Source organism: Neovison vison, chromosome 3, assembly GCF_020171115.1.
Source record: "Neovison vison isolate M4711 chromosome 3, ASM_NN_V1, whole genome shotgun sequence".
Classification (NCBI taxonomy): Eukaryota; Metazoa; Chordata; class Mammalia; order Carnivora; family Mustelidae; genus Neogale; species Neogale vison.
The window spans coordinates 168524740-168537172 of NC_058093.1; the positions used below are offsets into that span (position 1 = coordinate 168524740).

The 12433-nt window shown below is 38.1% G+C and overlaps 1 protein-coding gene across 1 annotated transcript in view; it reads right to left on the reverse strand.

The window, feature by feature from the left end:
* Positions 1–4223: 4223 nt before the first annotated feature.
* The window catches only part of PSMA8 (proteasome 20S subunit alpha 8), a 41302-nt gene continuing 33092 nt past the window's right edge, over positions 4224–12433 (reverse strand). Inside the window, 3 exon segments of the mRNA XM_044241001.1 lie at positions 4224–4316; positions 7310–7372; positions 7495–7614. Of these exon segments, the coding sequence (XP_044096936.1) occupies positions 4224–4316; positions 7310–7372; positions 7495–7614 (276 nt within the window).

Sequence of the window (12433 nt, forward strand, 5' to 3'; positions counted from 1 at the left end):
TGCCATAAACTAAGTACCCCACTAAGAGTGGCTGTGTTTCTAGATGCTCTGTTTCCTGATTCTTAGTTTGCTTTCATTCTTTATGCCAATACACATGGGGCAACATCAGCATCTATCAAAATGCCTTCTCTGATTTTCAATCCCTTTCTCATTTTGGCCTCTAGGGATTTCCCTTGTGAGCTCAGTTATGCATTTAAAAGGATGTTTGTTAGATTTCATCCAGCCTTTCTATGCCTGTAATGGGAGATTTTCAGACTGCCTAGTTAACCATAACCCAGTGATACAGAGTGAAGTTGCTTAGCTGATTCCTAAAACCAAATGTTTGTGATTATCTCACCTTGAGGATCTGAGCCAGAAAAAACACAAAGTGCTTAAGTTTGAGGGAACTTTCTCTCAGGAAAAGAAGTAAAAATGACATTTTAAATAGCAAGCATGTTGGACTCTGTTTTGGTTAAAACTTCACATTAAACAAAAAATTGCATTGTGCAGGTCAGTGAAACCTGGTCAAAATAATACTTAGATTTCCAAAGTAAAATAAAGCAATTGACCCAAAACAGTCAGACCCTCATGCCTGTTATAGGTAGAATAAAGCCAGTGAGATATAGAAGTCCTGTCCTGGGGGTGCCTGGGTGGTTCAGTGGGTTAAAGCCTCTGCGTTCCGCTCTGGTCAAGATCCTAGGGTCCTGGGATCAAGCCCCACATCAGGCTCTCTGCTTAGTGGGGAGCCTGCTTCCCTTCCTCTCTCTCTCTCTGCCTGCCTTTCTGCCTACTTGTGATCTCTGTCAAATAAATAAAGAAAATCTTTAAAGAAAAAAAAAAAAAAAAGAAGAAGTCCTGTCCTGAAACAGCTTTGTGGGGAGGGATGTGGGAACATGTGTCCATTTTGATGGACAGCTGTGATGGCAAAGCAATATAAGCATCAGCACTATGTACATCAATTATGTGTCTCATGAGAGTTAAGAGAATTAAATGAGTTAATGCTTGTAAAGAACTCAAGTGTCTCATTATGCAGTATTATAAATACTTGTTAAATAAAAACAAGGGGTGGAATTACAACCATACCATTTGAATGATGTGTCCCTATTACCCCCAGTTAAGAAGCATGGATTCCATAGAGCTGAGCAGCGGTACAGAGAAGAGTCACTAACATTTTATCTATTTATAGCCAAATTCATCCAGAGGTATAGACTGTCCTGTCCTCAGATTGGAGGTAGAAATTGGGAGATAGAGAGAGATATCACCACCTTCTTTAAATAGGTCTCATTTAAAATAGGTCTCATTTCCTTTTTAAAAGATCTGGTGTTGTGTGCCACATTTACAAGGGTAGATTTAAATAAATTACTCCAGAATCATTAGCAACATGCTTCATAGTAAATTCACAGATTAGGGAAGCCTGAGTGGCACGGTCAGTTAAGTGTCTGACTTTGGCTCAGCTCATGATCCCAGGATCCCAGGACCCTGGAATCCCTGCTCAGTAGGGAGCCTGCTTCTCCCTATACCTGCTCCTCCCCCTGCTTATGCTCTCTGACAAGTAAATAAAATCTCCTTTTTAAAAGATTTTATTTATTTATTTGACAGAGATCACAAGTAGGCAGAGAGGCAGGCAGACAGAGAGAGAGGAGGAAGAAGACTCCCTGCTGAGCAGGGAGCCCCGATACAGGGCTCTATCCCAGGACCCTGGGATCATGACCTGAGCCAAAGGCAGAGGCTTTAACCCACTGAGCCACCCAGGTGCCCTGTAAGTCTTTAAAAAAAAAAAAAAAGATTCACAGATTATAAGGGAAACACACTTTTCATTATTCAAATAACTTGTCAGAATGGGCTCAATTATTTGGGACTATGACTTCTTCAGTGCAAGAACCGTATCTTCTTCATTTCTGGTACCCGGCACAAAGGGAATGTTCAATTAGGCATGGGTGGTTAGGCAATGTAACTTCAAATTACTGCACCTTCTAAAAGGCTTCCCAGGGCCATAACAACACATTCCTCTATTCCTGAAGTCCTCCCATTTTTATTTCACGAGGGTTGGAATCCTTTCAAGGGTCCTGCCTGCAATATATTCATTGAGTATGTGATGTCTTCCCATCACTATAATGTTCCTCCAGGGGCAAAGAAATGAGCAAATTGGCTTCTACAACAAGTGAGAAATTAGATGATTCCTCTCCCCACTCCCAACTTCTGATATTTGCCACAAAGTCTGCAAATTAACACAGCTCAACAAGCATGTATTAAGTCTTAACCATAGGCAAGCTGTAGAAACAAAGATGAAAGAGAGGTAAATTCCAGCCCTCCCTTCCCGAAGAACTTCTAGTTTAGTAGGGAAAACAGACACGAAGCTTCACAACATTAATCCCAATTGTAATTATGATTATTTTGGTTTAAGGCCTGCCTTTTCACTACATGGTAATGAGGACAAATCAGAGTCTGCTCTTTACCACTATATCGCTAACATCTAACTGTGCCACTTAAAGCACTCAATATTTATTAAATATTTATTGTCAAATATTGTTCAAAGGCATCAAGTATTCATCGTGTGCTCGCTGCAGGACAGTAGGGTAACATGAACACCCTGCCCTTTATTTTGTATGTTGGGTATGCATGTGTTGAAAGCGATTCCTTCAGTGGGAGCTGATCGTTATAAAAATTGTGGGGTTCTTTTTCCAAAGTAATCAAACTTTTGTTTATCAGCCCTTCTGCTTGGGAATCACCTTTGCTTCTGGAAAGGTGCCAAGAAGCGACAGGAACAAGTATTTGTCTTTGATTCTAAGGTTTAAAAAGGAAGGGTATAGTATGACTCTAAGTCAAGAATGATAGTACACCAAAACAAAACAAGAAGAGTACGGGGAACCACAAGATTCCATGGTTCCAATGACACCAGAAAGGCAGTCAGGGTAAAGTTAGAGTGGAATATAGATTGTACATCTGCCTAGAAAATGCCCTGCAGTCTTTTTGTCTGAGGAAGTGAAGTAAACCAGCAGCAGGCCACAGGAATTTTGTACAAGACAAGAGGAATACTGGCGTGGTGGCTTTGTTAAAGTCTTTGTATCTCTTAAAATTCTGACTCTACTTTTTACTTTTCCCTTGCTTCAGAACACCACAACCACCAATGGCTGAGATCTTCGTATGATAGCTGTTTATCCAAACTGATTCTTTTCTTTACTTTCTACCCTGAGTTTTTCATTCCTCTGCAAAAACTTAAACTCTCTCCTTCTTGTTTTCAAAAAGAACATCAAAAAAGAGAAAAAAGACAAAGCTCTAAAATAGTAATGTAAGTAAGATATGTAGGCTTTTGTTTTTATGCCTATTAATATCCTATGTCTTCCAAAAATATAACTTCATTACAGGCATTAAGCACATTGTTTTTGTAGGCCCTCTCTGTGGACAGGGATCACTTTTTATATTTCTTTTGTTATTCCCAATAAGCCTGGTTCAGTGCCAAACGCATAGTAAGCACTGGGACAGCCAAGGGAACATGTAACAAATAATACACTGGACACTCCTACGATAAAATAAAAATTGAAACCAAGAACTTTATGTATTCATTTCTGTCCTTGTTTTCCTATATATAGTACCCTATTCAGATGCCCTTATAAGCCCTTACCAGACTTTATTTTAGCTGCCTGTTTAGATTAGGTTTTTAATATCTTCCATGAAAAAAACATACTACAACTTAAAAAATGACAGAAGTAAAATAAATAATGATGAATGTTTAAAAATGAAGAAGGCTCTGATAAAATATTGGCAATTAATCAATATAAGGATGTTTTTATCATTCCTCTAGAAGTACAACTCAAGATTCAATTTATTTTGCAATAGCTCTCTCTGTACCTGATAGTCAATACTCAAACATCAACAAATTATTAATTTTTTATTTAAAAATTTTTTATAAATTACTAATTTTTTTAAAATTATGGGTTTTTTTCCTTAAATTTACATAGATGAAGAAAAGTAACACACTAGACAAGTTATTAAGTATAGTCTCAGGCTTATGTGGAATTACGACTGCTTTCAAAAATTACTGAAGTGTCTTTTCAAAGAAAATCTTCATACAAAGATATATTTGTCCATATAGCAGACTGTAGACAGCCACAAATATGGCATCCTCAAAACAGCACATAACTAGTAAATGTCATGCCACAAACCAACTTATTCCTTTAAAACTTCACTAAGTAATTCCAAGGAGTACAAAGAACATTACAGACTTCTAATGTTCATCCTAAGAATTAGGTAGTCTTCTTGGATTTTTTCTTCTCTGCTTCTTCCTTTTCCTTTTCTATTTCAGTTACTTGTAATTCAATTTCTTTGGCACTAAACATCTGAAAATATTTTAAAAAGAAATTTCAATTATACCAGTAATTTCTAAATATTTCCAATATGAAGAAACCAATTATATTTTATACATTTCTATTTAAACTTTAATTTTTATATCTTCAAATATATAATGAAGTACATATAAGCAAAATACTTATAACAAATATGGACAAAATCTGAACTCTATGATATTTCCACTATAGATGGATATATATATATATATATATATAGGATATATATATATATATAAAAAAGCAGGGCGAAGTGTTATATTGTATTACATATCCCTTATATGCATATAATTCTGAAAACATTTTAATGCCAGCTTATTCTGTTCATGAGCAAGTAACTCATTATTGAAGTCCCTTCTCCACACCATTGCATGATTATCTGATAGGGTATCAGCCATCAGAATAGCCAGAGAATAGGGAAAAGGTGACTTACACTGCTTTGTTTACAATTCCCTCACTAAGTGTAAAGCAAAAATAGATTTTATTTTATACAAATAAATTTTATTATACTTAAAATTAAAGATGGGGAGCAACTTGCTCAAGGTCATACTATTAAACATCAATTTGCTGGAACTTAAGTCTATCTAACTCTAAACTTAAACCCAGGTCTATCCAGTTAAAGGCCATGCCCTATCTGCCACACAGCATTTCCTGAAATAGCATGGGGGAGGGAGTCTAACTTTGCTGCCAGTGCATCTATTATCCTACCACGCATCAGTAAGGAATATATGCATGACTGGGTGGGTTTGACCATTTGGGTATATATGTATGTGCTGGAGCTGGAGAGGTAACCCTGGCCTCATTGGTTTTGTGTCCTTGTGCTGTGGCATGTCTGTTTTGAGACGCTAGACAGCAGGGGTGACAGCATGGCCCAGTTCTCATCTCCATACATTGTGCTCAGCATCATGGTTATTTTTGTGGGGCTGTGCAGGGCAGAACCTACACCTCTCCCTGTTTCTCTCATTCCTCGTATTCCCATCTACTGGTTGGCTAATAAATGGTGGGAATGTGGTGTCCAACAAGGCAACTATGCAACTCAGAAAACAAAAACCCCACTGCTCCATCCAACACTGATTTTTTTTTTTAAGATTTTATTTATTTATTTGACAGAGAAAGATTACAAGTAGGCAGAGAGGCAGGCAGAGAGAGAGAGAGAGAGAGAGAGAGAAGCAGGCTGCCTGCTGAGCAGGAGCCCGATTCGGGACTTGATTCCAGGACCCTGAGATCATGATCTGAGCCGAAGGCAGCGGCTTAACCCACTGAGCCACCCAGGCGCCCTCCAACACTGATTTTAACACTATTTCCTCTTGAAGTATTTCCTTCAAAACAAACGTGATGTAAAATCATCCTTTTTAGTACACTTTTCATATAGTTTCCCATGCTTTAACTGCTTTTTACACTCTCAGCTAGACAGCTGGCAGACTGCACTGTATATGGTCCTACCTGAGGAACAAGCATGAACCACATTTCAGATGTTCTTTACCAGTGACTCCTCTGTCATAGTACTCTGGATCATTTATTTTGTGGTTTAGTGGTTTTAACCCATAATGGCTAACAAAGGGTACACAAGAATAATGGCAGTCTTACCACAAAGAAATACAGAAAGGTTATCACAGTAGGTATTAAAATTTAAGACTTACAGAGGCTCAAGGCACTTTTTAAAAAAAAAGGTTTTTATTTATTCGAGAGAGAGATATTGAGAGAGAGACCATAGAGAGCGAGTGAGAGGGAGAAGCAGACTCTCCGCTGAGCAGAGAGCCCAATGGGGGCTTGATCCCAGGACCCTGAGATCATGACCTGAGCTGAAGGCAGATGCTCATGTGCCCCTCAAGGCATTTTTAAGTGAAAAGTAGAGAAAATAGATTTTTTAAAAAACAGTATAAAATAGATTAAAAAAAAAAAAGTCAAGGGGTGGAGGTTTTTTGACATAATGAAAGCTAACACTACGTTAGAAGCCTGGAGGCCCGACAGTTAAACACACGATAGCTGAACGACACCGCCAGGAAGCATATCTTGATTTCAAAAGATCTAGAAAGATAGGGAGATGAACTGCTCTTTATAGGAATACCTTGTTTTGATTGTGCTTTGCAGATTCTACATTTTTTATAAATTGCTGGGCTTTTTTTCTTTTTTAAGTAAGCTTTCTGCCCAACATGGGGCTTGAGCTCAGGACCCCGAGATCAGGGGATGCATGCTCTCCCGACTCAGCCAGCCAGGTGCCCCTGTGCTTATTACAAATTGAAGGTCTATGGCAACCCTAGGTCGATCAAGTTTATTGGCACCATTTTTCCAACAGCATTTGCTTACTTTGTATCTGTTTCACATTTTGGTAATTCTTGCAATATTTCAAATTTTTTCATTACTATTATATTTACTATGGTGATCTGTGATCAGTAATTATGACTCACTGATAGCTCAAATGCTGGTTAGCATTTTTAGCACTGTATTTTAAAATTATGTACATTTTTAGACATAATGCACACTTAAGAGACAATGGTATAGTGTAAATAAAACTTTTATATGTATTGGGAAACCAAAATATTCATTTGACTTGCTTTATTGCAATATTGGTTTAATAGTGGTGGTTGGAACTGAATCCTCAGTATCTCCAAGGTATGCTGTATGTGGAGCTGGGAATAAATGTCCATAGACAATGTATATGCTAATCCCATATATGACTGACTCAGTGGAGGTTCCTACTTAGAAGAATATATACTAAATGGGGTAAGCCAACATAAAAATCTCAGCTCCTCCAAGTCTTCACAAAGGACCAGAGATAGGTAACTGCTTGCAATAAACACATACAAATTAGTGAACATTAGCCTGTAGAAACAAAACAGATTACATCATAATGTCAATTGTGGGATCCTAATGGGTTTTTCAGGCTTTTAATGAAGACTCACAGATGTCAACATTTTGACAAGATTCAACTGTTGTCAAATTATTTTATATTACAGATGTTTTTTCCTCTTTGGTTAATGACTTACTTTCAAAGGCTGGTTTCTTCTTATTACAGCAAGTTCAATGTTTTTTCCACCAGACTGGACAACCTAATGTAGAATAAGCACAATATTAAAATTACTTCAGCAAATCTTAATTTTAGTAAGGAAGTAGATAAGAACAGATCTTCTCTCCCCATGTTCTTCTGACTATGCTTTATTAGATCACTTACTTCTAGCAAAGCTCTTATTGCTAATTTGATAGCCTCATTGTCGTTTGCTATAGCATCTTCTGTGTAATTTTTTTCTAGAAATTCTCGGACAGTTTTAGCACTTCGGCCTATTGCATTTGCCTTGAAAAATAAAAGATAATTATTAATATCATTGCAATATGAAAGAATTTATGGTTACTCAGTGAAGTTTAAAGTTTATGGAGATATTTCTTAGTATAATTACCAAATGAAAATTGTAATTTTGAAAACTTAGCAAACATTTCACAGCTCATTCTGTTACTATGTGAATGATCCATAATGGTGGTGTGACTTATCTTCAAACATCCCAGTGCCTCGTCCTGGTCAATGCCTTCTATTACTTTAATGGCTCCCAAGTCCTTGATAACCAGGGAAGACTGAAAGAGTTGAAATTCAAAAGATGTACAGAGGAAAGGAGGTAGGACTTTGCAATATAGTACCAAAGGAAGAAAGAAAAAGGATAAAAAGGACATCGACCTGAAGAAGAAAGCTGTTTGCATGAATAGGACTGTGTGCATCATTTTCTTAGAACTTAGAAGAAAGTGGTCACCTAATTATTGATTCATTATCTTTGATTCTATAAGGGAGAAAAGATTCTTCCGTTCTATTCTGCATTTTTCTTTGTTCTTTAGAAATTTTCATCAGATGCCCTGGCTTTATAGCCACAGGTAGGCATGTTCTTTTAATTCAGTCTAAATATCTAGGCAAGTATTAGTGATGATAATGAGGATGAGAATAGTAATTCTTATATAACAGAGCACTGATGTGCCAGGCACTATGCTAAATGTTTTACATGGATTATTTCCTTTAGCCATCACAAAAATAACTGAATAGTTACTCTTATAAACTCCAATTCATGAATGAAGAAATGGGGGCTTGGAAAGGTTAAAATAAGCTTTATCAACCTCATCACTATTAACATTTTGAGCTGAATAATTTTTCTTTTTGCTCTGGGGGGTCTGTCCTGTGCACTGTAGGATGTTTAGCAGCCTCTATCCACTAGATGTTAGTAGCACTCCCCACCCCAGTTGTGACAACCAAGTGTGTCACCCCTATTTGTGAACCAGTGTTTTAAATAATCTTGCCCAAGATCACAGAGGGGATAGATAGAAGAGCTAAGCTTTGAAACCAAGTAGTCGGAATTGACACTTCAAGCTCTGACCTCTAGATGCTATGCTGCCACATATCTCTTTGCTATGATGACTTTAGAGAGAGGAAAGAACCAGCAGAAAGGCCCATCCTTGTACTCAAGGATCCTGGCATTGAATAAGGGAATGTCTCAGTTCTAACTGGTTATGGTTAGTATTATGATTATAGGAAAGAGATCGCAAAAGAGATGTTAGGAAGTGAGCATGAAAGCATACCTTTTGTACTACATGACAGTGTATTGTTCTGGTAAGGAGAATATTATTTTTACTTCACAGAACTTTTTCTATTCCTTTATATTTCAGAGGGTTAAAAAAACAGCTGTGAAGTTTTAAATTAAATTTTGTACCTTTGAAATTTCACTAAGATCAAAGGTAAAGACTTCAGACTGGTATGACTTTGAAGTATTATTTGCTACTAGCTTTTCGGGGGTAACTAGTTGTTGCCCAGAGAGGAAGGATATAAGGTAGGGGTTTATCCAGAAATCTCAATGAACCCTTAGAAGGTTACCTTATAAATTTCTGGTGACTTTCCTGTCCAATTCTTCTAATTGGCAATATAAAATTCTTTAATTCTTACCTATTTGACTGGTTTCCTAAAATCTTCTTACCTCCAAATCCATCACAACAGACTCTGAGTTTTGCATTGTTTTTTTCCTGCATGCCTATAATTAATGATAATTTTCTATGGCAAAGATTATTAGCAGCCATCCCCAATATCCATTCTTCCTTTGTGACAGAACACATATGCCTGCTGAAAAGCATAATTTCCTAGTCTTGGTTACCAATAGGAATATACAAGTGGAAAAAAATGGGTAGAACTTGTGAAACCTTTATTGCCTGGAATGAAGACAGGTTGGCTGGAGATTTAGCAGCCACTCTGAGCACATGGGCAAAGACTAAGATAATAAGAGACAACCGCAACTGTCTACCTTTAAACTTCTCGTTAAATGAGAAAAGTCAATTGTTATGTGTTAAGAATCATCTCATCTCTGTTGTTTGGAGCCAAAATACCTCACAGATAAATCTTTGTATATCTTAAAGATATACAGAACAAAATCTGATGGGGCACCTGGGTGGCTCAGTTAGTTAAGTGTCTGCCTTTGGCTCAGGTCACGAATGATCTCAGGGTTCTGGGATGGCACAGCGCTAGACTCCCTGCTTAGTGGGGAGTTTGCTACTTCGTCTACCTCTGCCCCTCCCCCAGGGTTGTACACATTCTCTCTCTCTCTAAAGTAAAATAAATAAGATCTTTAAAAAAAAAAAAAAGATTAAAAATTGATGGGGCACCTGGGTGGCTCAGTGGGTTAAGCCTCTGCCTTTGGCTCAGGTCATGATCCCAGGGTCCTGGGATGAAGCCCCGCATCAGGCTCTCTGCTCAATGGGGAGCCTGCTTCCCGCCCCCTCCTCCCTGCCTGCTGCTCTGCCTACTTGTGATCTCTGTCAAATTAATAAATAAAATCTTAAAAAAAGATTTAAAATTAATAAAGATGATTTTGGCAGGAATACTTTATTTACTATTAGAATTTCTTAGCTGATGAGTAATACAATGGTTACATTTTGTGTGGTCTTCTACACAAAGTATGAAAGCCTGATGATTCTTGATCTTTCCTAGTTCTTTTAAATCCTCTCCAGTCAAGCTTTATCACTATGAGATGTCTTGTCAAGGTCAGCCATGACCTGCCCATCACCCTATCCAATCATTTTACTTTTTACTTGACTCATCAGTGGCTGTAGCTCAGCTGCTCAACTCTTCTTGGAATACCGTTTTTACTTTTGACCCAGGACATCCCTCCTCTGGGTTCTCCTTCTTCATAGACTAACTATGCTGGATCCTTCCCCACCTTCCATTGGTCCAATACTGATCTGTATCAGGTCTTGCCTGGATTATTATTTGACACAGCCTCCTAACTTGTTTGCCTGCTTCTACCCTACTGTACAGTCTATTCTCAATACAGCAGCCACACAGATCCTTTAAAAATAGTTAAGTCAGATCATGTTACTTTAATATGCCAAAACCTCAAATGGCTTTCTATATCATCCTTCTTATTTTTAAAATTATTTTTAAAAATCTTATTTATTTATTTGAGAGAAAGCAAGCACAAGCAGGGGTGGGTATGTGAAGGGGGAGGCAGAGGGAGAGGCATACTCCCCACTGAGCAGGGAGCCTGATGCAGGGCTCAATCCCAGGACCCTGGGATCATAACCTGAGCCAAAAGCAGACGCTTAACTGATTGAGCCATCCAGCCGCCACCCAGCCGCCACTACATCACTCTCTTTAATATCCAAGTGCTATCCATGGCCTTCAGATCCTACAAGATCTAGCCCCTCCTATCTCTGTTACTCATCCTTCATGACTATCTTTCTGAATTCACCACAGCACAGTCATATGCTCCACTCAGAGCTTGATATCTTATAGATATGGAACATACTGCCATGTTGGAATTTACCCTGATTGGTTCCTCTGTTTGGAATACCACAGAAATAAGTACCTGGCTTGCTTCTTCCCTTGCTCCAGGACTCTTTAAATATCACCTTTTCAAAGGTGCTTTCCCTGACTACTTTACCTACCAATCACACTCTATCCTCCTAACCTCAATCTCTTTTTTCCCCCCATAGGACTTATATTACATAAACATCATCTGTACCTATTTTTGTCACCTCTGTATCCCCAAACCTAGAACAATATTTGATATATAATTCAAATATGTATAAACTGAATATTTGTTAAATTATAGACTATTAATATATTTTACTTTGTAACTTTTGATGGTAATTATCTTTGGGAATCCTACACTATGATATCCCTAAGTATAGAGATATCAACTCACATGCTTACTGCTCTGGTACTCAATTCCTTCTTCATTTCTGGCCCCTTAGGATTTTCTGTCTTTTTCATGAGTTCAGCTATGCATTAAAAACATGTTAATGATCATTCTGGCTTTTTACATGGTTATAGCTGGAGAATTTTTGATTAATTCAATTTAATGTAATGTGCCAAACCCCAGAACCTCTTACTCCACATTAAAAAAAAAAAACAAAAAAACTTTCTGCAATATGAAAACATATAAAGAAGAAAAAATATTTCAAATAGAGTGTCCCCTCTCTACTGGTCTGGATACTACCAGAATTACTGGGCTAATTGATTTTCTTTAAAGATTTTATTTATTTATTTGAGATAGAGAGCAAGAGTGAGAGAGAGAGAGAGAACGAGTTGGGGGTGGGGGGAGGTAGGGCTGGAGGGAGAGGAAGAAGCAGGCTCTCCACCGAGCAGGGCAACTGGCTTGGGCTTGATCCCAGGATCCTGGGATCATGACCTGAGTCGAAGCTCAACTGCCTGAGCCACCCAGGCACCCATGAGTTACTAACTGATTTCTTGATACTCTTCTGTTATGGAAGCCAGCTGTATGCCCTCAGTAGAAGAGAAACTAACTCTGGATATGAGTTTCCCTTCCCTGTACCAAATGGCCCACCTCTGTGAACTTGCTGAGTGCTTTCTTCACCATCATGATATCCTACAAAACACTGCTGGTGACCAAGGAGGAAGTGAGAGAATACACTTATGGCCATGGGATTCACTGGTTTATGTTTCATGTTCTCTGATTCTAAAGAAGCCAACCTGGTAAAAATGGGGAATGGCCAACTGAAGACTCAGTTATAGCAGTAGAATCTTATGGAGCTAAGATCCTGTATGTGCCCTGACATGGGAACCAGTAACTTCCTTCTTTCATAGCCACAGATCTAGGAATCAAGGGATACCTGTCTCATTAAACCCC